Genomic DNA, 26632 nt, shown 5'->3' on the forward strand with positions numbered 1-26632 from the left:
AGGAAGTCGTTTAATACCAGTAATGGGAGGACCTGTTGTAGTGTGACCATATGAAAATGATCCGACTGTATGTAAATGTTTAGGTCTGAGGTCTAGGATGGGTCCTAGAGATCCGTCCTTCTTTGGTATTAGGAAATATAGGGAATATACTCCTTTGTTTTTCTGATGCTCTGGAACTATTTCTATTGCATTTTTCTGCAGGAGGGATATTACCTCCTGTCTGAGCAATGTTAAATGCTCCTGTGACATTGGACGCTGCTTGGGTGGTATGTTTGGGGGGTAGATGTTAGTTCCAGACAATAACCTGATTGAATTATTTGGAGCACCCACCTGTCTGATGTGATGTTTTCCGAGGCTGGCAGGTACTGTTGGAGTCTTCCCCCGACAGGAGTGGAATGGGGCGGGGGATGGGGAAGGGAGTCATTGGGCAGGGGTAGAGGCAGAGCGTGAGTTATTTTTGCCTCTGCCTTTGTTATTGTTACCCCTGTACCCACCCCTTTGGTAGCCTTTACTGTAGGTAGACTGTGTAGGGGCTTTGTACGAGGTAGAAGCGGTGTCTGAAGTATATCCTCGGGTGGCACCTCGATAGGATGAGCGACGAAATGAACGTCTGGGAGCCTGCGATTACAGGGCTCCCATAGATTTGGCGGTGTCTGTATCTTTTTTCTTTTTCTCTAGTGATACATCTACCTCGGGTCCAAATAGGTGTTGTTCGTCAAAGGGTTGGTTAAGAATGGTGCTTTGTACCTCAGGTTTGAACCCTGATATGCATAGCCAGGCGTGTCTGCGTAGCAAAACGCTGGTGTTAACTGCCCTAGAGGCAGTGTCTGCTGCATCGAGGGCACACCGAATAGAGGTGTTTGTGATGTTTTTCCCCTCTTGGATGAGCTTGGTCGCTCTATCCTTGTACTTGTCCGGGAGGTGCCTCATTAATGACTCTAGCTCATCGTAATGTGCCCTGTCATATCTGGCTAGTAGTGCCTGTGTATTGGCGATACGCCACATATTTGCTGCTTGAGACGCTGTTCTTTTGCCTGATGCGTCAAGTAGCTTAGACTCCTTATCTGGTGGTGCAGCCTCACCCGATGTTTGTGAGTTAGCTCCCTTGCGTGAGTTGGAAACTACAACAGAGTCTAGTGGTACTGGGCCTTTAATATATGCTGGGTCTGAGGGGGAAGCTTTATATTTTTTCTCTATCCGAGGGTTAATGACCCGCGTTCTAACTTGGTCTTTGAAGACTTCAGGGGCATGCTTGATCACTCCTTTAAGCCTGGATCTTTGTGCATTATCGAATGTATCCATCAGGAAGTCTTCCTCAACAGGGTCTGTATAAATGTCTACCCCATGAAAATGTACAGCCCTGTGAATTAATTCATTAAACCCTATAGTGTCTTCTGGTGCGGAAGGCCTTGAGGGGTATATGTCATCCTGAGGGACATTTGGGACATCAGGGGTGGTATAATTGTCCCACGGGTCTGGGGTTCCTGTGGGAGTGGTTGGATCCGGTATGTTGCGTCCCCCCCCCCCCCCCCAATATCATCAGAGCTATCATCCCTATGTGGTGTGATAGGGGATGCTGGGGAATGATGTGGCATAAGAGGTGGTGATGATGGTACAGGTGAAAGAGAAGGGGAAGGCAGTCTTAAGGGATAGGTAGCCATGTCCTTCTTTGTATGCGGAGCTGGAGCTGGTGTCCAGTGGTCGCTTTTTTGGAGCCAAAACTAGGTGTCCAGTGATTGGATCCTTGGCCAGAGTCTTTTGAGCGGGGTCTGGATAGGGTAAATGCACTGGTGATGGACAGAGCATCTGAATCAATCAAACACTCACACCCAGTCAAAAGATCTGGGTTTAACCCATCACCGTTCTTTAGCCCACTCTGCCACCCCAGTTCAGACATGGCTATATGCAAATCAGTCTGACCCTATGCCTCATGGGAACAGTCCAGCCCGAACTGCCAAGCCATGTCTTCCCTGGACCGGAAACAAGCTTCCGAGGACCAGTTTCTGGCATTCCAGCCGTCTTCAGCCCGGCTTGCTTGAATCCAGTGGCAAAGTGAGCAAGGGACTCACGTCTGAGCATACCCTGCCACACTTATGGCGGCCAAAAGCGGTACAAAAGGGGGTGGTGATGGACGGAGCATCTGAATCAATCAAACACTCACACCGAGTCAAAAGATCTGGGTTTAATCCATCACAGTTCTTTTGTACCGCTTTTGGCCGCCATAAGTGTGGCAGGGTATGCTCAGACGTGAGTCCCTTGCATTTGATAAACACTTGAGGGGCCGACTACAATCTGAACGGAAGAACTTTGTACTGGTAGTGTTTGGTCCCAACCATGAAGCGCAGGAACTTCTGGTGGCGTAAGTTGACAGGGTACATGAAAATACGCATCCTGCAGATCTATGGAGCACATCCAGTCTCCTTGATGGAAATGAGAATATATTTGATGGAAAATCAGCATGCAAATTTTTTCTCTTCGGATGGATTTGTTGAGAATGCGAAGGTCTAATATAGGTCTGAACTTTTTCTACCAAAAAGTACCTTGAGTAAACCCCATTTCCTTCGTTGGGAGGGAGGAACTTCCTCTATGGAAGATTTTTGTAAGATTGGTTACTTCTTGTTGTAGCAGCGACACCTTGTTTTTACCGGAGAAATTGCTTGGTGTGGGTAGTGGAAACATGGAGAATATCTATTCTGCAGTATATTCAGTACCCATTAATCCTTTGTGATGTTGCGCCACTTTTGCAAATGGCAGACGATGTCGTCCCCCCCCCCACCACCCCCCCCCTACCCATCTTCACCCCACTGGAGTGGGTAACGGCGACAGGGGAAGCGACTACTCACTGTTCCAATAATTTCGTTGGAGGCATTTTTGATGTCCAGCCAGACGCAGAAGAAGAACAGACAGGGATATTACTTTTAGAAGTTGGCCTGGGCTCTCTTCTTCTTGTGCCTCACTGGAGATCTGCTTCAGGAAGTAGTAGATTTCTTCTCTACGAGGCCATAAAGAAGAATCATTTCTCTCTCCTTGAGAATGTGCCTATAAAGATTTTTGCAGTGTTGGCAGAACTCAGGTGTATGAGACTCAGGGAGACAGAGAATGCAAACAGAATGTGAATCTGTTTTGGCCTTTTTGCTACAGAAGGGGCAAGGATCAAAAAGAGAAGGAATCATTTGACAGAAAAAAACAAATATTTGCCTGAAAAAGTAACTTCTTACTTCAACAGGTGAAAAACGTCAAAAGGACAGAAGTTACTCGCTTTGCAAAGAAAACTTTTGTAAAAAGTACAATTGATGGAGCATCCTAGGACCGGTTTCGGGGTTTCACTCCTCATCAGCCAGGATAGCTTGAATCCAGTGGCATGGAAAGCATGGGACCCACGTCTGGGCATACCCGTCCCACTCGGGGTGACAAATGCAAAAAGTACAATTGATGGACAGAATGCAGAACAATGTCATACATTCACCCAGTACAGAGATCTTGGCCTGAATCTATCGTTTTTTTCCCCCCATGCCATTCCAGTTTGAACCCAGCCATACGCAAGTCAGTCTTGACCCTGCGCCCTATGGGAACAGTCCAGCCAGAACTGCCCGGCTAGGTCCTCCCTGGTCTGGAAACAAGCATCCTAGGACCGGTATCGGGGTTTCACCCCTCATCAGCCAGGATAGCTTGAATCCAGTGGGATGGAGCGCACGGGACCAAAAGGCAAAAAATACAGAGCTGAAAATCCAGGGTCCTGAGTGAAGGAGCCGGAAAGAACAACTGCCCTGTCACCTCTAAGGCATGATGGGTAGCGGAGGGGCATGGCTGCCTTAAAGGCACAGTGCAAGTTTTTCTCTTGCAATTACTTACATTTTCTATGCCATTAAGGTTTCAATGCAGCCTCTGGGCAAACTTGCCTGCTATGTTACGCTGCAGCTTTCTGCTGTTCATTAGAGAGAGTTCAAGTGTCTCCTTGCCTCCTGTTTCTTCCTATGTGTGAGTTATATGAAAAAAAGAAGCAGGTTCATGTATATTGCTGCAAAAGCAAATCACCAGAGCATTGGTTAGCTTTTGTTTTTACTTAAAGGCTGCATTAGGTTGTGAAAAAATGATATATAGATTTTTTTTTAATATACTCCGGGATCCCAGCGCAGGAATATTCGGTGCTTATGACTATTGATGAGGATCCCTGGAAGAGAATCGCTCTTAATAGATACAAGTCCAAAGATTTGTAAGAATCATCCAGTCTCATCTAGTAGGAACTGGTCTAAACTGGATGTTCCCTTGTGGAATGCTGCACTAGAAGCTAATCCCCCTCTACTGTGCAATTCAGTTGGGTAAGATACTCTCACAATAGATCTCTGGATCAGGTTCTCATTAGATACTGTAATCCCTGCCTCCAACAGAAAGCACCATAGAATCCGGCTCCATGGTACAATGATTCTTCGCACAAAAAAAAAGTTATGTAAACATCTTTGGAAGATGTGGCACAAAACAAACAGTAATAAAAATTAGGAAATGTATAAAACTGTGCTAAAATCTTAAAAAACATTTTGTTGAGGCTAGGGCTTCGTTTTATATGAGCAAAATTGCTGCAACTCAAACTACTACAGAACTGTTTCACGAAGTTAAAACCCTCTCTGATCCCTCTATTATCACACCCATCACTCATCTCAACTTCGATGTGATGAAAAAACGTACTTCAAAGATATTCAGGCGGCTTTCCTTACTGCAGGTGAGCCTTGCAGTCAAATAGCCCCCTCTAAAGCAGAAAGCATGCTCAATAGATTTCAGCTATTGGTTCTGCCTGCTTTTAAGACCATTCTTGCTTTCTGTTAAATCAGGATCCACATTGGACCCTTGCACACCCCCCAGCAGCTCTCGTATTCTGTTTTGAAGCAGCTTACCCACTTACTAAACCTGTCTCTGTTGAAAGGCACTGATCCTAAAACCCGTAGGTTGGCTTTGGTCATCCCCTTACTGGAAAAAAAACATTTGGATCCTTTCTCGGTATATATTTGTTACCCATTTTTGCTAGAATGTTGGTGAAAAATGTGAACAAAACTCGGTGTACACTGAACTTAATGGTTTACTCGACCCTTTGCAATTTGGGTTCCGTGGGACACCAAATGGATAATGGTGGAGCTGCTGCACTGATCTTATTAGATCTCAGTGCAGCATTTGACATAGTAAATCACAGCGTTCTTCTGCAAAGAATAGAGTGTATGGCAATACAAGACACAGTCCTTGCTTGGCTGAAATCTTTCTTGCATGACCATACTTTGCAGGTCCATACTAATCAACACAGGTCAAAATCTTACCTGGTAGTCTCAGGCATGCCCAAGGGCTCTACTTTGAGCCCACTGCTCTTTAACCTAAATGTCAGACCGTTGGCAGAAATAGTGGAGAAGAAAACAAGTTACTTACCTGTAACTTTGGTTCCCTAGTATTGGTAACTTTCATAGATTCCAATAGCTTGTATCATTCCCAGTCGTTGGAATGGGAGCCTTGGTAAATAAAACATACCATAGCAGTAGGTACAAAAGAGAAAGAAAGGCCTAGGCCTCATCTCATTTTGTAGCATAGCCACCTCTTTTTGTAAATGAGACCAAAAACTTGCAATAACCAATCAGATTAGCCTCACCCCATAGAACCTTCCTGAGAGAACCTCAGAGCCTCAGATTTCCGTAGCCATCGTGTAACAGTAACTACATCTGCTGAAGGCTGAGCTTTCCCAGGGGAGGAGGGTGGGCGCATGGGAATCTATTAAAAGTTACCAATACTGGGGAACCAAAGTTACAGGTAAGTAACTTGTTTTCTTGCCCCAGCATTGGAACTTTCATAGATTCCCATAGCTTGTATCAGAATAGCTAGCAGTAAGTATTAAAGCACATTTTGAGATATAAGCATCAAATACATTAGTATCCATACTGTCATAAGAAGCAAAAGCCATTGAAACAGTAGCCAGTAAACATTCTCAGATACAAAATGTGCAATCATAGGAAGGAGGGATAGAAGGGAAAGCTCACCGCTCATTGGAAGAGATTCCGCAGGACCGCTTGTCCAACTGCCGCTTCCTCTCTTGTGGAAGAGTCCAAGCAGTAATGCTTCGTGAACGTGTGGGCACTGCTCCATGTAGCTCCCCTACAAATGTCTTTGATAGGAACTCCAGGAAAGAGCCGTAGAGGATGAGATTGACCTCGTAGAGTGAGCGCATACATGTCTGTCTAGCGGCTTACCCGTCGCCTGGTGGCAATAACGAATAGCACTGGAAATCCAACGTGAGATTCCTTGTTTTGATAGAGGAAAACCTTTACGAGGAAAACCTTGTCGAGAAGCACTATAAGCAACAAAGAGCTGTGAAGATTTCCTAAAAGCTTTTGTTAGTTCAAGATAAAATTTTAGACATCTTTGGACATCCAAGGAATGCAGAGACCTTTCTACTGGAGACGTAGGTCGAGGGAAAAACTATTTCAGAACCACAGGTTCGTTCAAATGGAAATCCAAAGGGACCATTGGAATGAATTTCGGATTTGTTCTTAGGATTAGAGTGTCTTTTTTGAACTGTAAAAACGGTTCCATAATGGTAAGAGCTTGCAATTCCCCAAACCTTCTAGCCGACGTCAAGGCTAAAACGAGAGCAACTCTCCATGATAGAAACTTTAGATCCGCTCGTTGAATAGGCTCAAATGGAGGTCTCATGAGATGAGCCAGAACCAGATTGAGCTGCCAGATTGGAGGCGGAGGCTGAACTGGAGGGAAAGCCCTGAAAAGACCTTTTAGGAATTGCCCTACAATCCTCGCAGACCAGAGAGAAGGACCTGAAGCAGTCCGCCTGAATCTAGAGATAGCCGCCAGGTGTACTGTGATGGAAGATTGTGCCAGGCCTGATTTAGCCAGAGAAAGAATGTAAGGCAATATCTGGTGAGAAGCAGAAGAGAACGGATGGATATTCTGTCTGTGGCACCATAAGCAGAAACGTTTCCATTTTGCGCGATAGGTCTTATTCGTACTAGGTGCACAGGCTTGAGATAATATTTCTTTACACTCCTGAGGTATATTTAAACTCTGGAATTCCCGGTGCTCAGGAGCCACGCTGTCAATCGGGTCTGGATGCAACACTTGGCCCTGGGACATTGTCAATAGAGATGGAATGGGTCGTAGGTTAATTGGCTGATACTGAGAGAGCAGGAGAAGCTCCGTGAACCAGAATTGGCGAGGCCAAGCTGATGCGATCAAAATCATTCTGCAGGGTTCCGTCTTGAGCTTCCCGATTAACCTCGGAATCAGGGGAATTGGAGGAAAGGCGTAAACAAATGCGCCTGACCAGGCTATCGAAAGAGCATTCCCCATTGAGCCCCGATGGTGATCCCTGCTTGCATAGAACCGGCATTTCCTGTTGTCTGGGGTTGCGAATAGGTCTATGGACGGAGTGCCCCAGCATGTGAAGACCTCATCGAGATTTTTTTTTTATCCAGTTCCCACTCGTGACAGGCTGATTTCAGATGACTCCGGGTATCCGCTGTCGTGTTGAGTGTACCTGGGAGATGTTCTGCTGAGAGAGACACTCGGTTGAGAATTGCCCATTCCCATATCTCTTGGGCCTCCCTTGAAAGAACTTGAGATCTTGTTCCGCCTTGTTTGTTCACATAATGCATGGCCGTTGTGTTGTCCGTACGAACCAGTACTGTGGAATTCCAAATTCTCTGAAGGAAAGCTTGCAAAGCTAAATGAATTGCCTTGAGCTCCAGAAGATTGATGTGGAAAGAACGCTGCTCGGGCGTCCAATGACCACTCACTTGTAGGTCTTGTGAAACATCTCCCCAGCCTTCCAGCGAGACATCCGTGGTCAGAACCAAGAGAGATGGAGCAATATTGAAAATAAGACCCTTTGAGATATTGTCTTTGTCCGTTCACCAATCGTCCGCCTTCCCCATGAGAGGTGTGACCATTATCTCGTCGTCGAATGAGCCTTTCACATGGCGCCATTGCCTGTCTAGCTGCTCCTGCAACGGGCGCGTACGTAGTCTGCAATGCGGAATTAAGGGTATGCAGGATGAAAATCTATCCTAGGAGGGATTTGTACAGACAGACCGATAGAGACCGTCTCCTCCGCAATTGGCGAGCCGAGAGATTGAGCTTTCTTTGTCTTTCCTGCGATGGGAAAGCCTTGCAGCATCTTGTATTCAGAATGGAACCTAGAAATTTGGCCGACCTGGATGGGAGAAGGACTGATTTGTTCCTGTTGAGTTGTAGACCCAGATGCTCGAAAAGGTGAATGCAACTTGTAACTCCTCTTGTAGTTGCTTGAGAAGATGGAGCTTTTATCAACCAATCATCTAGGTAGGGAAAAACTTCTAGAGATTGTTTTCTGAGAAACGCTGCCACCGGGGCCAAAACCTTCGTGAAAATACGAGAAGATCTGAGACCGAAAGGCAGGACTTCGAATTGAAAATGGCTCTTGGCTATTGTGAAGGGTAAGAATAGTCTGTGAGCTGGGTGGATCGGTACGTGAAAATATGCGTAGGCACAACATATTGTGAAGGGATACCATCCTGAATGATAGTTTTATGAGATAGGTGTTGAGCTCCCTCAGGTCTAAAATTGGGCGCCATTTCTCCTCCGTCTTGCGAACCAGGAAAAACCTGAAATAGAACCCTTCTCTCTGAGATAGAGGCACAGGCTCTATCGCTCCCTTGATGAGCAATTGGTGGGCTTCGAGACGTAGAAGCTGTAGATGTTTTGATTCGGTGGCGCGAGGGGCTCTGGAAGGAGGGAGGTCTTGGAATTCCAACGTGTGGCCAAATTGTACGATATTGAGGGCCCACCTATCTGATGTCATGATCGTCCAGCTGCGCAGACAGTGTGAAATCCTGCCCCCTAATGATGTTACCAGGGGTGGAGGAACAGCAGACAGAACAGAGGGGCCGCTATTGAAGTTTGGAAGAATCTCTCCCTTGACGCCCCTGTCGACCTCTTGCAGGTTGGCGAGAGGAAGACGCCGAATGGCCCTGGCGTTGAGAGTATTGAGACTTGTAAGTCTGCGAAGATTGCGAATAGGAGTAGCAGCGTTGTTGGTATCCTCCTCTGTAAGTTGAAAAACGTTTACCTTTTGCCCCTCGGAAAGGTCCCTTGCGATATTGCAATGTGCCTAAGGACCTAGCTGTTTCCGTGTCCTTCTTGATGTCCTGTAAGGCATCGTCTATATGCTTACCAAAAAGCATGTCACCATCAAATGGCAAATCCAAAATCTTATTCTGTACCTCAGGGCGAAACCAAGGAGCCTGAAGCCAACCTTGCCTCCTCAGGACAGCTGAGCCTGCCAAGGCGCAAAAAGCAGTTGTGGCGATGTCCATGGCACAATCAAGAATCTCGGAGGAAGATCTCTCCCCCTCCTCCAGGATTTTCTTTGCATCCGCTTTTGAAGAATCCTGTAGCTGATCAACGAAAGGAGACAAATCGCACCACATTTAGCGATCATGTTGTGCCAAAATTGCTAGTACATTGGAGGCTCGAACCAGGAGGCCAGACATAGAAGAGAATCTCTTGCTTACGTTGTCAAGGCGACTGTCTTCTCTATCCGGCGGTGAGGCAAGAGGAGCCGATGGGTTCTTTGACTTTCTCTGAGCTGCCTGGGAGATTACGGAGTCCGGCCTTGGTTGGCAAACCAGGCAAGCAGGACTACCATCAGGAGCCTTATATTTTTTCTCCAGCAGTGGTAGAACAGGGATAACAGTAGCTGGAGACTGCATAACATTCATACCTTCACTCCATATATGCTCTATGATGGGAATAGAGTAGAGGGATTTCATATAAGGCTCTTTAAAATCATAGAGAAAGCAGTCTGATTGAACAACCGGAACAGGAAGACCAAATCTTTTTGAAGCTCTCTCCATTAGATTATGGAAACCTCCGATGTCTGCTGGAGGAGAATCCACCGGATCCGGTATAGGTGAAGCGGGATCTGGTATAATACAGTCGTCCCATTCTCTATCCGGGTTTGGGACCTCTCTTACATTCCGGTCATCCCCCAAGGAATCATCGTCATCATCATCATTCACATTAGCCTGCCCAGTGGTGATATTTTGTCGTTTCTCCAAAGGTTCCGGCTCTGGTGGTTGAACCGTAGAAGTCGAAGGAGGAGGCGGTGAGGGTGGAGGTGGTTGCAGGGATTCAGAGGGTTGGGATGGAAATCTCCTCCTATAATCCATCAACAGGATCTGTACGTCACTTATTAGGGACGAAGGCATAGAAACCATACTCTGCTGAGACTGTTCTTGAGGCCTTTCCCGAGAAGGGGATTGCCACTGTTCCTCATAATAGTCATCAGAATCTGAGTCCTGGTATTTCACCTGGAGCTGAGAAGGACTACATGCATCACCATAAGGACTATCTTCCTCATCAGAATAGTCTTCATCTAAAAGTAATGCTAGAGGCAAAGGCGTCACCCTTCGCGGAGATGTCATCTCCGGTGTAATTTGGCGTTTCCTACTTGAAATCTTAACTTTTTGCATCTTCGACGATCATCATCGATGGAATAGTAGTCGACGAAGGCATCGTCGACGGAGAAAGGCTCATCGTCGAAGGAGAAAGGATCATAGTCAACGGTGGAGAAATAGTTGACGGCATAGTCGACGAGCTCGTCGTCAGTATCATGGTAGTCATCGCCATAGTCGACGTCTTCTTCGTCGCTACCATCGTCGGCGACATCTTCGTCGACGTTGAGGTTATTAATATCGGCAACGACACAAACAGGACCCTGCGTCGTCGACGAAGTCGTTGTCGAAGCTGTAGTCGTCAAAGCCCTCGACGATGGGAACGTCGTCGGAGCCATAATCGATGCCTGATGCCCTTTAGAATCCGTTGTCGACGTACCTGATGAAGTCGTCTTCGACGAAAGGGTTTTCTTGTATGATGTTCCTTCCTGAGGTAAAGATGATGGCTTTTTAAAACCTTTTGTCTTCTCAGATGGTGGAGAGACAACAGAAGGTACTTGAGTCACCTTCTGTGTAGAAATTACCTCAGTCACAAGTCCCTCCTTCGCACCTCGTGAGGAGATTTTCCGGGACTGGGCCTATGAGACCTATCAGAGGTCTTTTGAGAGGCCTTAGCAGGAGGTTCAGTTGATGTTGAAGGGGAAGACCTACCCCTCTTCTTAGATCTCCTTGATGAAGAAGCTGAGGAGGAATCCTCGCTGTCACTTGATACCACCTCCTTCCGTGACTTCATCTTCTGTAGCCAAGTCAAAAGTCTTCCTTCCCTGTCTCTCAGTGTCTTGGGGGAGAAGATTCTTCAGATTTTACAATCAGTGGCTTTGTGGTCAGGGTACAAACAATAAATACAATCCTTATGCTTGTCCTCCACAAAAAGCCTTTTCCTAGAACAGGTAGAACAAGCCTTAAATAAAGCTTTCTTCTCTTTATCGGACAACTTGAAGAAAAAAGTAGTTGAAATCCAAAGTTGTAGAGAAAACTGAGCAGAGCTCAGAGGAGACTCCCTTAGCACCACGTGCAGAAGAAAATCTGAGGCTCTCTCAGGAAATTTCTATGGGGTGAGGCTAATATGATTGGTTGTTGCAAGTTTTTGGTCTTTTACAAAAAGAGGTTGATATGATACAAAATGAGCCGAGGCCTAGGCCTTTCTTTCTCTTTTGTACCTACTGCTATGGTATTTTTTATTTACAGAGGCTCCAATTCCGACGGCGGGGAATGCTACAAGTTACGGGAATCTATGAACGTTCCAATACTGGGGCAATTGTGGACTTACACTTTTTTAGTATGCAGGTGATACACAAATTGTTGTATTTCGGTCAGATAAAGAATCACAATGTGAAGGTCCTTAATTATTACCTTACCCTATTTTCATCATGGATGTGCACAAGCTCCCTAAAATTAGACTGTGATAACACAGTGAGTCTGCTGGTGGGCTATCCCCGACACCCATTGGTTCCCACCAGTGGCCTTTGACCAAGGGCAGTCCCACCAGCCCAGTGCCGGTCGTGAAGAACCTGGGAGTGTGGCTCGATGACAAACTTGCTATGAATCATCAGATTAACAAGGTAGCCTCTATTTGTTTGAGCATCTTGAAATGGGCCAGAAAAATACTCTTCTGTCTCTGTACCTCTGCCCAGAGAACCGTGGTGCAGGCCTTGGTCATTTCTAGACTGGACTTTGGGAATTTGTTCTATTTCGGGCGGCAAAAACATTACTCAAACGCCACTAGATCATTCAAAATGCTGTTGCAAGGTTTTTCTCCACTCTCCTAAATTTACCTCCACAGCCAATATGTTACAGACATTACATTGGCTACCTCTCGAAGGCAGTGTACACTTTAAGGCATGGTGCTATATGCACAAATTCCTATCAAACACTACCCGTTTATCTTAAAGACTTGAGGTCTCTGTATTCCCCCGTACACTCCTTGCACTCTAGTCCAAGGAGGTAGGCCATAATTCTTAAAATTAGGAAATCCTGCCAAGGAGGTCAAGCATTCTTTTTCCTTGGACCTAGACTCTGCAATGATCTACCCCCAACACTGTAGGAGTGCCATTCACTCTCTCGGTTTCACAAATCTTGAAAGCCATGGCCATTTCAATTTTCGAAATCTTCCTAACTGTATTTTTTTTTTAAAGCACTCTAGTTTGATCTATTTTCGGTAACTGAGCCTAGTGCTGGGAAACCTTTTTTAGGTAGCTATGTGCTTTACAAATTGTTCATAAAAATAATAATAATTATACAATAAATACACAGAGGAGAAAATGGCTGTTGCAGCATTTCTATGTATATGGGTGAAGTCATTACCACCATCATTTAAAAGCATAGTCTAAGCCCCAGGGACACAGTAGGAAGAAAGTTCTACAGTAGTAGTATCTTTCATAGATTCACATGCTTGAATCATTCCCCGAACTGGAAGTCCCACACTACCATAATAAAGCAATATGAAATAGTATCTTATGCTATAATGGCAACAGCAAGTCAATTTACCAGGCTGTCAAGGTCTGCTTTTTTTTTTTTTTTTTAACGGACCAAACTTTAACTATAACCAATCAGGCGACAGCACCCTCTAGAAACATTCCCAACAGAGGCAGATTCCCTCAGATTTTCGAGCTTTAGTGGGAACTAATTATCCTGCTCTATGTGGGGAGCTTCTTAGGGTAGGAGGGTGCTTGGCATGTGAATCCATGAAAAACACAAATACTGGAGAACTGTAGTTACAGGTAAGTAACTTATTTTCTTCTCCAGTATTGGAGCTTTCATAGATTCACATGCTTTAATCAGAATAGCAATTCAGAAAAGGGGGTGGTGATGAACAGAGTGTCTGAATTAAGCAGACCACTCTTACCCAGTCCAAAGATCAGGGCTTGATCCATCACCGTTATTTATCTCACTGCACCATCCCAGCTCAGAACCTGGCTATATGCAGATCAGTCTGGCCCTGGCCCAGTGCATCATGGGAACAGGGCAGACTAAACTACCAAGCCAATTCTTCACCAGAAAGGAGACAAGCTACCGGGGACCGGTTTCTGGCATTTCAGCCGTCGTCGGCCCGGCTTGCTTGAATCCTGATGGTGCAGTGAGCAAGGGACTCATGTCTGAGTATACCCTGCCACACCTATAGTGGCCAAAAACGATTCAGAAAAGGGGGTGGTGATGAACATAGTGTCTGAATTAAGCAGACCACTCTTACCCAGTCCAAAGATCAGGGCTTGATCCATCACCGTTTTTTATCTCACTGCACCATCCCAGCTCAGAACCTGGCTATATGCAAATCAGTCTGTCCCTGGCCCAGTGCATCATGGGAACAGGGCAGACTATCAGAATAGCAAGCAGTGTGTAAACTTTAGGTAGTGTGATCTCATTATCCTTGAAGATGGTGGGTAGTAATATTATAATAAGCATAAGAAGCAATCATAACAATAATAGTAATACATCAAATTTGAAATGTATCAAAATATAAACATTGTAAATCAGAGATCAGACAATGAGTTAGAAAAACAATGAAAATAAAAGGCTCACCTCGTTGGAATAGATGCTGTAGCACGGCCTGCCCAACTGCCACATCACTGCGGTGTGCTGAATCTAGACAATAGTGCTGAGTGAAGGTGTGGCCATTTCTATGCTGCAGTACAGCAGATTTTCTCTAAAGAAACACCTGCGAATAAGTCGGCTGATGTGGAGACTGCTCTCGTAAAGTTTGCCTTTGTCTTAGTGGAGAGTGGTTTGCCCTCTTTGGAGTCGAAAATTGTATAGTTGCAATGATCCATCATGCAATGGTTGCTTTAGTAACAGGAGTGCTTGCCGAGCCTGTCCATAAGCAACAATGAGTTGTTCTGTCTTACGAAACTGTTTGTATGATGCAAGTAAAACTTAAGACACCTTTTAATGTCTAGCGTGTGCAGAGATTGCTCTGCCAGAGTTGATAGATTTGGGGAAAGTGTTAGTAAAATGCCAGGCTCATTAAGGTGAAACTGGGAAGGTACTTTTGGAATAAATCTTGGATTAGCTTGCAGAATAACACGTTCTTCTGTGAATCGGAGAAAAGGTTCATTGGTTGTGAACGCCTGAATTTCACTGAAGCTTCTAGTAGATGTTAGCGTCAGAAGAGTAACTACCTTCCAGGTAAGGAATTTTATAACCGCCCTGTGGGCTGGTTCAAATGGTGGTTTGATGAATTGAGAAAGGACTACGCTTATATGCCAATCCAGAGGAGGAGGTCGGACTGGAGGGAAAACTTGAAATAAACCTTTCATGCATTGTTTGATTATCCTTGTGGAGCACAGCGAAGGAGTTTGAGAGTATCGTGAATGGTTGTATGACTAAACAACTACTTCCTGAACCACACAACGAAAGTTTAACGACCTATTCTTAATCACTACTTCTTTTATAACAACTTCCCGAACAACGAAAATCCTTTAACTTGCCAATTACTAATTTCTGAGACTGTTTTCTATTAAATTATCAAGTTTATTCTGTGCCTTTCTTTGTGCTCAATATGATCTTGGAAAAATGAAAGGCTGTGATTTTCTTTTTAGTCTCGTAAGTAACGAGCACAAAGACTTTAATCTGAGCACCTATGCACAAGCGCAAACAATGAAAGTAGATTTGCTAGGCTAAAATAAATTAAACATGCTTTTTTGAAAAATATAATAGGTGGACATTGTTTAACTAATTTTATGTAAGATTTGAAACTTGAGAAATAAAATTAATTACTAGGTATCAAAATACCTCAAACAATTATCCATAAAATATGTACATTCTGTTTCAAGATGTAAAAGTGTTTAAACATCAAATTAAATACACAAGTATAAACACCCTTTTTTTAAAACAAAATGACCAACTTTAGAATGTCAGATAATTCCAGAAACGCTTTTCCAAAGTCGTTCATCCGAGCAGATGAAAACCAGACTACATCCCAATACTGTTTTTTTTAAACGTCAGCCAGGGTGCAGACAAAACATTAAGGCTGGCATTAGCACGTTAAGGCGGACATTAGCATTACAAGATGCCAATGTCAACATTCTTTTCCTAAACTACCGCGGGTAACAAAGGCTGATTTTTGATTGGGCGGAGATAAGTGACTAATCACTCGAACGAAGCCCAATCGCAGTGAGCATGTGGGGGAGTAAACAAGTTCTCTGCTGGCTCTGGCTGCGGGTCAACGTAAGAGTTAGAGTGAGCTTGTTGCCGCAGTCCCACAGTGAGGAGACCGAGGGGCGAATTGTTGGCAGCCCAGCACGGAGGGCAAAGCAGCATGCTGTGTAAGTGGCCAATTCCAGCACTGGAATCCCGGACCAGAATGGAACCTCAGATGTAGATTCAGAGGAGCTGACGCACCTCGCCTGCGGTATTCTACAAGTCGTGGTTCCGTCCTTCGTTTTTCAGCCCTTCGTGGTAAGGTAATCTTCGTTGTTAACTCTTCGTTGTTCAGGTAAGTCGTTGTAAATACATCGTGGTTAAGGAGGTTTCCCTCGTGTATATATGATATCGCTGCAAGATGCACCTTAACCGATGCATGTGCTAAATCTGAAAGGGCAAGATAAAGATAAGTAAGATTTGCTTTGGCGATAATTCCAACGGTTGCATATGTCATTGTTGACACCATAAGCAGAATCGACTCCATTTCAGTCTGTAGGATATATTAGTGGATTCTGCCCTTGACCTTGCCAGAATAACCCTGCATTCATGGGGAATGTTTACATTCTGGAATTCGGGAGCCATGCCTATAACTGGAGAGAGCGTCGACCCGGGTGTAGAACTTGGCCCTGGTCCAAGGTTGGGAGTGTTCGGTAAGTCTGCAGTTGAACCGGCTTGGACTCAGACAGCAGGAGGAGCTCAGTGAACCAGTAATGCCTGGGACACCTGGGAGCAATGAGGGTCAAGCGCAATCTCTCCACTTTCATTTTTCTGAGAACCCTCTGGATCATTGGGATGGGGGAAAAGCAAATGCATAAATCCCGGACCATCTCATCAAACAGACATTACCCCATGATCCCGGGAGTGGGTGCAGAAAGGAGTAAATGCGTCATTTGCAGTGGTCACTGGTGGCAAAGAGGTCCAGCTCCGGTTTTCACCAAAGTTGAAATATTTTGTGTAACTCCTTCTGGTTCAGCTCCCATTTGTGGCAACTTTGGAGGAATCTGCTGACCGCGTCGTGCAACATGCTCTGCCTTGAGGGTGCGTGTGTGTTAACCAGTGCCAAAGGTCCTGACCTTCCTGGGAGAGTGTCAGGGATCTTGTACCTTTTTACTTGTTTATTAGTGCATGCTGGTCGTGCTGTCTGTATGTACCAGCACAGAGGATCCCTGTCTGAGAGGTAAGAAAGCCTGGAGAGTGAGGAAGATGGCCTTGAGATCTACGAAGTTTATATTCATGGACCTTTGGGAAGTAGACAATTTCCTCTGGATTTGGATATCCTGTAGATGTCCACCCCAACCTTCCAGGGAGGCATCAGTCGTTATGGTGAAATATGGCTTTACAGCAGAAATCTGAGGCCTTTGGAGATGTGGAAAACGTGGGTCCATCAGGTGAGAGCTTGGACCATTGACTGAGTTATCTTGATATGGTTGTCCAAAGACGCTTTCATTTTAATCTACTGGAGTTGTAGCTACTCTCGCAAAAGTTTCATCTTCAGGCATGCGAAGGGTACGAGATTTATTGCAAGTGACCTCATCCCATGATCTGTACAAACACACTGAAGCAGACCTTCTTTTGGCATCTTTGAGGGCTAGCTGAAGTAATCTTTGCTGTCTCTCTAGAGAAAAAGTCTCTTTTCTGCCTGGTATCCAAGGTGGAGCCTAGAAATGGTATCTGCTGTTGTGGAACAGCAGACAACATTTTAAGATTCAGTGTGAGGTGTCTTCTGTGGACTGCTGCATTTGTTGACAATGATGGGAGGGGGGTTGTGGTCTATGGGTGAAGGGGGGGGGGGGGAGGGTAGGGGGGGTAAGAGCGAGGGAATTTGAGGCCAAGTGGTAGGACCTTGAACTGGTAATGAGTGCCATCTGCGGTTAAGTGAAGGTACTTTCAATGCTTTGGATATATGGGAATGTGGAAATATGCAACCATGCAAAGTGAGTCATCATAGAATTCCCATGGTTTAGGAGATGTAGGATGTCTCAGAGTGACCATACAGAACATTTGCTTGCTGAGGAATTTGTTGAGTTTTCTGAAATCCAGAATGGGAGCATCATGAGGACTTCTTTCCGCAATAAGGGAAGACATGGGGGGTGTGCACACAGTTTGGTGCTCTGTTTGAAGGTGTTTGTATACATTCAATGGTATGACCATAGGCTACCAACTACAGTACACATCTGTCTGTAGTAATTTCCCTTCATTGATGAAGCGGATTGGAAATGCGTGTATCAATCAACTGGATGAGATAAGAGGGTGGTAACTGGTACGTGATCCAGTTCACTGTTTCCTGATGACTTCTCTAGACTGGGCAGGTTCCTCTGTAGGAAGAGAAACCTCTGCCTCGTGCTCATTGAAAGGAAAATTTGCGGCACTTGAATGTGCCCAACGATTTTCCAGTGTGTCAGTTTGATGGCGAGCAAAGCGCCATCGATGTGTGTTCCCAAATATTGTGCCTCAGTCATAAGCCATATTAAGTATTTTAGATTGGATTTCTAGTCTAAAGGTGATAGGCTTTAGCAAGCCCTGCCTCTGCAAAACACCTGCTCCCGCCAATTGTCAAATTTCCAGTGGAAGCAATATCCATCTCACAATTGATTTTGGAAGATGTGGGTTCTCCTTCATATAATAGCTTCTGCGCCTCTGACTTCTTGTCTTCAGGCACTAGATCCATCAGGAGATACTGTCGGACAACATTGGTCGGTCGTAACGGCCTAAGATGGCTAAAGAGCTGGGAGCAAGAATTGCAATGTCAGACACAGTGAATAAGCGTTTCCCAATATTATCTAGGCATCTGCCCTCTTTGTTAGGTGGAGCAGAAATAGGAGTAGTAGAATTTGCTGAATGCTGTTGTGCAGCTTGTGAAACCACTGAATCAGCTTTGGGATGCCCAATGAGGCAAGCGGGCAAATCCTCTGACGCTTTATATTTTTTGTCCATGCGTGGCACTACAGCTGCTAACACAGCATGTCTTCATTAGTTTATTACCTTCTTCCCAAATGTGGTTAATTAATGGGATAGTTTGGACAGACTTGTGCCCTTGCTCCTTAAAGTCATAAAGGAAGCAATCGGATTGTTTCACGGAAATAGGCAAGGCTTGAAGTAATGCCCATAAGAACATTGCTCCTCTTCTTTGTCATCCTCATCATCCTGATATTTCACTTGTAATTGAGAAGGACTGTGAGGGTCGCCAAACGGTCCTTTAGCCTTTGAATTATTCAAACTGAACAAGTAATAGGGTGGTGAAACTTTGCTGGGGAAGTATCTTGAGTCCTTAAGGTCTTCGTGACTCATCTTCGACTGTCGTCGCTGATGGAATAGGAGGATTGGTTGCTGTTGGTGGTGTGCCCCACAACAATAAACTTGTTGATGGTTGCAATGCAGGCGATAGCTTTGTCGACAGTGGCGCCGATGACTTCGCCGACAGTGAAGGCGGAAATGGTCCTCGTTTGTGTGGACTTGGGTCTGGTCAACGAGACAGTGGCAACTGTCACTTAGTGGTCGTCGACGACAGCGTCGCAGACAGGGACGTTTTCAACTGCGATTTTACTTTGATGGTTGCAGTCAGACGGTTCTGAAGAGGCATGCAAACGTCACAAGACTTAGCCAATTTTTATGTGGAAGGCTCAGAGGAACCTGATTTTGAGAAGAATTTTGGTTTGTTCTTTTTCTTTTAGTATCTTTAAGTGACCCATGATGGGAAGACTTTTGGGCCTTTTTGCTTTCCTCAGAGGTCCCTTGGCAGTGGAGTATTTATCTTTTGCGGGCTTTATTAGAAACATCACTTCCCTCACCTGAGGAGGTATTTTTTAGTTTCTTGAGCCATACCAGAAGTCCTGCCTCTCTGTCCTTCAGTGTTTTAGATGAAAAAGTGCAACATACCTTACAGTCCTTGACTTTATGCTGAGAATGAAGGCAATAAAGGCAGTCTTTATGTACTTTATCTGTATGTAATCTTTTCCCCCCACAAGATCTGCAGGATCTAAATAGTCCTTTCTTTGAAGAATCAGACATCTTGATGCTTACAGAAGTTGAAGTGAAGAAAACACTGAGCACAGCTCAGTGAGACTCCCTTCACAAGACATGTGGTAGAACATCTTTTTTTTTACAAATGACATGGATAGGCTGGTAAACTGACTTACCGTTGCCATTATAGCCTACGATACTATTCCATACTGCTTTATTATGGTATAGTGGGACTCCTACTTTGACAGTGAATAAATAATTCAAGCATGTGACTATGAAAGATCCAATACTGGAGAAGTATATGATGCCATGTGACCATAAATACACCTATTGCCTCCATTTACCTGATGCTGAGCTGGAAGCAGAATGTTCCGAAGCATCCTCCTCACCCTCTATATTCTCCTTGTTCTCTGCATGCTTCTTCAGAGTGCGTGTTTTGGAGGGCAAAATGGGCAGACGACACTGGTATGGAACCACAGAGGATGAAGCAGTTCTTCCGAGCTCCTCGGCCACCTCTGCAAAATGCAAATGAGGGAGTAATTTAAAAAACAAAGTTTTATTAAACTTTTGCAGTGAGTACATTTATAGCATACATGTTTGCAATGAGGTCAGCCTGGCAGAGAACAAGCTGCAAACAATAGCCGCAATTACAGTACACCACTGGCAGGCAATAAATAATAGGAAACTATATCGAAGGTGGATCAATGTCTTATTGTGTGGGCTGTGCCACTTTCTCCACTGGGCCATATGCTATCTCACTATCAGTAGAGTAAGTGTCTGAGTCACCTGTTGTTGAATATAGATTTGAAGTAGGTCCCAAAAATCTTTAGGACAGGACATGGGGTGAAGCTCCTAAGCAATGAATTCAGCTTGATCTCTACATTAGACCATGTCCTGTAACAAGCTACCGTGCTGGGCACTACTTTTTGCATCCAGTGCATAGCCACTCACCTCTCAGTCAGTAGGAGAGCTATTGCAGTACACGGTTGCCTTCTTTTATGCCATTTAATAGGTGCACTCTGCAAAGTTATGGAGGGCAGGAGGGGTGCAAAGTGGTGCCCAAAATTACACTCAAAAGGGCAAACACTTCAGTCCAGTACACAGAAAGTTTGATGCAGTTACACAATGTATGCAAAAATTCCAGAATAACCTCACCGCATGTTTTGCATTTCACTACAGTATCGGTGCAAACTTAGCTATGCACTCCGGGGTAATGTAGAGTCGATCTAGGTTTGAGGAAGTCATTAATTAACTCCAACAATTAAAGCATCTAATACAGAACAGGGTTGTGATCTTTGTGGTTAAAGATTGGATTTTTGTTAAAATGCTGCAGGTCACAAGTCATCAACTTTTGTTATTTGAATCAATGAGATATACCACTCTTCAAGTGGGGAAATTGGTTGCAAAGAAGAGCAGCCTCTGCATGGAATGGAGGTGAGATTTGGACTCCTTGATGGGGAACCCCAATGAATAGCAGTACCACTGTATACTATAGGTGGTCGGAGGCTAGCTAATATGAACCAGCCATCTTAGTCGCAGAAAAACATGAATGTCTCTATTCCCTTCCTACGAAAATGACACGACTACACACGCAGCAATGTGAGGCCTGAAGGAAAGACCACAATATAAAAGTAGATGGAACCTTCCACAAAACACATGCATATTCTGTGGGGCAGCAGGGTTGGTACCTGAAAGGACGCATCCTGCAAGTCCAAGGACATCATTCAGTCCTCAGAGACCAAGCCCAAATGACCCGGTCAAGTGTCAATATTCTGAGTTTCTCTTTCTGGAGGAATGTGCTCAGTACAAAGAGGTTCAGCATCAGTTGCAGGTCTCAGTTTTTCTATGGGACCAGGCAGTAATGGCAGTAACACCAGAGTCCCCATTTCATTTCGGGCACCAACTCGATTGTGTCCTTGACAAGCAACAACAACAGCATCCTAGAGAGGATAAGTACATAATATGCGGACACAAGTGCAAAGAGTGAGGGAATGTGGGCAAGGGTAAGATATAACAAACCTGAACAATTTGGAGGACCCATTGGTGTGAAGTTATCATATGCAAATTAAACAAAGTGATGATTCAGGGTCCCACTGTAGGCTCGTATTCAGTCAAGGGAAAACTAAAGAGATGTCTGTGTGGTACTGGGTGAGGAGGAGGCAGAAGGTTGCTGCTGCTCTCTCCCCTTCACACGGCCTTGTCCCTGAAGGCCCATGTTTTGTGTGGGTTGCTGGATTGGCTGAGATTGTTGACAGAAGGCGTGATCACTAAAGTAACCTCAAAACTCCTGATAATGTGGGTGAAATTGCAGGCTGAGAGGCTAGACCCAAAGAGAGCACCCTCTGCTGAATGATCAAACCTACAGCAGTACAAGCAGCAAACAGACTGTTGCTTGTAAATGTTTTCAGTTTGCTGATGTACTGCTTTAGATCACAAGGTCTGATCAGAATGAAAATAACTACTCTTTTCCTTAAAGATGTTGCTTGCAAGCTGAGGCAAATGTTCGGCACAAAGTCTTAAGAATAGTTTGCCTAACTTGTCCTACTTGACACTGCTCTCCACACAACAACGCTTTGTTACAGTGTGTATGGTAGACCATGTTTCAGCCCCACATATCGGCAAACCTTAGTAGCTTGATTTTAGCTAGTGGAATGTGCCATAGATACAGCATGGGGTGCATGTTTAGCTTTAGCAAAAAAGACCGATATTTATGAATATCCATATGGTAATGCTGGACTTGGAAATAGGGTCCCTAATTGGGGCTTCAAAAAAGCTACAAAGTTTTAGTCTAAAAGCTTTTGTTTTATCAATGCAATAGATAAGCGCTCTTGAGGTCTAGAGTGTTTAAAGCTCTTTCTGCAATTGCCTGTGGTTGTGGAGGAAAGAGATTAGCAAGTGAAAGAGTGACAACCATAGGTAGAAAACTAGGGTTTGTTTTAAGGATGACTTTAATTGAGTACTCTTAAAAGATTCCTTCACAGTTAGAGTTTGCAATTTACGGACTCTACAAAAGGAAGTGATTGCAATGAGGAAGACCACCTTTAAATAAACTGCAGTGGGCAGGAGTCTAAAGTCTCAGTTGGCTGCTCAATAGGCAAGGTGAACCAATATTGAACGCCCATGAGGGGACTGGGGGCGCTCTGTGTTTATGGGCGGGGGAGGAAAGGGTGTGTTTTGAATTGATCTTTTAAGGCCTTCCATAGTATTTTGAAAATGTATTTGGGTCGGATATTTTCATTGAAGCTGTGCATCATTTAAATGAACCTTTAACAAACTATACACTAAGCCTGCCCTTTGTAGGTGCATTAAATAGCACACAATGTCTTTTAACGAGGTCTCTGAAGGCTGTTTGTTAAGGCGGGTCAGTAGTTGATACCCCTCTACCATTCGGCTGCATAACAATCTCTAGTGGTGGGCTTGCTGAGTTCTTTATATACTTAGCATACACTCAAAGTTAAGACTTCAGGTGGCAAATCACAAGATTAAGTGCTCTTGGAATAGGATTGGCATGTAGGAGCTGACCTTGGTGTTAAACTACTCAGGTCTGTGCACAGAGAGAATTGGTTGTGGGGCTGTATGGACATACCTATGAGTACTGAGCACCAAGGCTGCCTCGCCCAGGTGGATGATATGAGGATGCGCATCTTGGACTTCTGAGTCATTTTCCACACTACATAAAGTATCAGTGAGGGAAAAGAGTATGCAAATATCGAAGAACCATTAATTCATTGTGCATTGCCCCTGTAGCTGTGTGCACTGGAGGCGAAGCAGAGGCATTGTGTGTTGCTGCATGCTACAAACAGGTCAACTGTTGCGATCCCCTAACAGTCTAAGTAGAGGTAAATTATCTGAATGTTGATTTCCCACTCATTTGTTAATGGTTCTTTCTGAGCAGGTCTGCCAAGTCTTTGTTCTCTCCAAGGATGTATTCTGCCTTGAGAGAGACTAGATGACAACAGGCCCAGTGCTAGCTTGTCAGAGCCAACTTGTATAACTGAAATGAACCCGTGCCCCCTTGATTCTCAGTGAAATACATTGTGGTCATGTTGTCTGTTTGAAAGAGCACTCTCTGGTGAATCAGTCTGCAAACTACCCTGAACACTAACTGAACTACAATTAATTCTAGTAGAAATTTGTGCAACCTTTGATGCCAAGAAGACTGTTGGTAAACATTCACGTGGACCCAAATGTGCACCCTAGCCCATCCTTTGGTCGAGGTGTCTGTGGTGATGGTCACTAGGAGCTGAAGGACCAGAAACACCATGATCAATAAGTTACTGCTGTTCCACTACTAAAGTTTGTGCTGAACTCTGGGCACCCAAGCATTAGATTTTCTAACTTCCCAGTCGCTTGTGAGAATTGTTTTGGCCAGACATTATTGCAATGAGAGTCTGTGCAAATGAGCATTTGGGACCATTGCAATAAAAACAGGCCCATTACTATTAGTTTCATGATTGCACTCACTGTCAGATGATGCACTGTGTTGTAAAGGGGAAGCAGCTTTTGAAATGCCAGCACTCTTGCTTTAAAAGTAGACCTTGCATGTTCCCATATTAGATATCAATGTCAAAAGGGTTGTGATTGTTGGGGAGAGAGGTGGGATTCTTTTTAGTCAGTAACTGCAAAACCTAATCTGCTATACTGCTTGCTGAGTGAGTGTGAGCGAACCACTGCAGACTGCTGTTGTGCTTTTAACAGGCATTTGTTCACATATTGAAAAACATTAATTGAATTATGTCAAAGATACATTTGGTAAACACCCTTGGAATGTTGTGATCCCCAAAGGGTAGTATTTTGCATTGGTTATGTTTGCCACTTACCACTAACCTGATGTAGTTGTGGTGTGCCAGGTGGATGGGGATGTGGAAGTAAGTGTTGTTGAAACTGAAGTCGCACATGTAGTCCCCAACACAAGGCAGTGGAATGATTTCCTGGAGAGTCATCATTTTGAGGTGCTCAGAGATGATGCACTAGTTGAGCTGCTAGATGTTGAGTATTGGCCTCAACATCTGGTGTTTTTTGGCGATCAGGGAGTAGATGCTTTTTACACAATGATGTCGTGGAACAGACTAAATTAATCCCTTTTGAAGCAATGCCTGCACTTTATCTTGAAACAGGCTTTGGTGGTCCCGGTGTATCATGTGCTGTGTGGCGGAATATTGGGCAGTGTGGTATAGAACGCCAGGAAAAAACCTTGGGCGATGATGGACAACACACACTTGCATGAGGTTGCCTCTTTCCACTGTGTAAGCTATACCACTATTCATCCACTGACACGTGTTGTGTGAACAAGGAGGAATCTAGAGAAGGCCACTGTTTTGGAGCGGAGGAGCTCCTGCCCCTTTAATGGTATCCATCTTTGGAGTAATTCTTGCTGCTTTGACAATCAGAACTGCAGCTGCTGATACTGTGGTCTTTGTTCAATGGCTGCTGTTTTGGTAAATGCTTGTGTTAGCTGGGGTGAATCCCTGTAGTTAGGGGCTGGCACTGTGGCGCCTCCTTAGTCTTTGCTGTTTCACGGTCTTTTTTGCATCTGCCTCAGAGGTGTTCTGCATTAAAGTGGAAGCATGTCTGAAGGAGGACACTTCTTTTTGTCTCACAAATTGCAGTGTCAGCAGCATTTAGGGCACACTGTGTTTTAATTTAAAAAACAATTCCTTCCTGAACAACTTCTTTGGCTCTTACTAGAGACTGCTAGAAGGAGTTCGATAAGCTCCTCCATCTCCTCTCATTGCCGTCAATATCTGGAGAGCAAACCAGGAAGATCACTTGTGCACCACTGGGAAGCATATCCCAATGCCACCCGTTTTCCTGTGTTGTGCATCTTTTTGAGCTTATCTGGCGGAGTTGTGCTCCCTGCAGCCTGGTCGAATGCCTTATGTTTGGTGTACATGCCTTCTTATGCTCTGTATACACAACCAGGGAATCTGAGTTATAGATGTTATTTGGATTTTGTAGGTCTGCCTTTTAATTTTGCCCTGGAGGCACAGCAACGCATGTTTTCATTGGGTCTTCAAAGTTTTCTGTAGAAAACTAGCATATGTTTTAGAAGAGGTAAGGAGTAGTTTCAGTCATGTAACTCCAGTTCTGTAGTAGGGGTATCTCTGTTATAGTCATAATCTAGTGAATAGTCCCGCCCATGTGCGTGGACCCCGGAGCAATCAAAAATAATCTCTTAAAGTGTCGAAAAAATGAGGAACTGCACAGACACTTGAGAGAATTAAAGACAGATAATGCAGCCTATAAAAATAGGCTACACTGTCCAGTACTTCAACTAGAAATTCCACCAAAAATCCACAAACAGCAAAGCCTGTCCAGATTTCCCTTGCCTGAGCAGCAAAAACCCCTCTGGAATGACAGAGAGGAAGACCTGGACAGACAAGCCCCATAGGCTGCCATTATGTGGCTCAGAACAGGATACAGTGCCTTTAAGAGAACTTTCCAGAACTTCACAGTATCCCAGAATGCACTGCAGGTCCCTTTTACTTTCAGTTCTTTTTGAAGGCGTAACACGCCAGACCTGTAGCATCCCTAACATGAATATCTCTCTCCACCGGGGAGGCGGGCGCTTATGACTATAACAGAGATACCCCTACTACAGAACTGTAGTTACAGGACAAACTACTCCTTCTGTAGTAGGGGATCTCTATGTATAATCATAATCTAGTGAATAGAATGGCAAGCCCATCCCCACACCAAAGCTGCGGTGGAGAAACGAGAAATAACACCATTATTGTGCGAACAAATTTCGCAGCGAAGCCTGCCCAACCTGAGCATCTGCCCTTGCATCAGTGTCCAGACAGTAATGCTTAGCAAAGGTATGAACCGACTTTCAAGTGGCACCTTGCAGATTTCTGCAATAGGAACATTATGGAGCAAAGCTGTTGTGGCAGCTTTGCCCCTGGTGGAATGAGCTTTAGGTTTACCCCCTAAGGTCTTATTAGCCTTTTGGTAACACAGTTGTATGCAGGACACAAACCACCTAGAGATGGACTGCTTAGAAGTAGTAAGACCGGTCCTGACTGATCCATAATTGATAAATAATTGGTCTGACC

The 26632-nt window shown here is 44.7% G+C and overlaps 1 protein-coding gene across 4 annotated transcripts in view; it reads right to left on the reverse strand.

The window, feature by feature from the left end:
• Positions 1-26632, reverse strand: part of ABL2 (ABL proto-oncogene 2, non-receptor tyrosine kinase) — a 403452-nt gene that overhangs the window by 28152 nt on the left and 348668 nt on the right. For all 4 annotated transcript variants that reach the window (XM_086955801.1, XM_086955815.1, XM_086955807.1 and 1 more), the window contains exon 10: positions 19922-20092. In XM_086955801.1, the coding sequence (XP_086811927.1) occupies positions 19922-20092 (171 nt within the window). The remainder of the gene's footprint in view (positions 1-19921; positions 20093-26632) is intronic.

This window comes from Lissotriton vulgaris, chromosome 1_1 (assembly GCF_964263255.1).
Source record: "Lissotriton vulgaris chromosome 1_1, aLisVul1.2, whole genome shotgun sequence".
In the NCBI taxonomy this organism is placed as follows: domain Eukaryota; kingdom Metazoa; phylum Chordata; class Amphibia; order Caudata; family Salamandridae; genus Lissotriton; species Lissotriton vulgaris.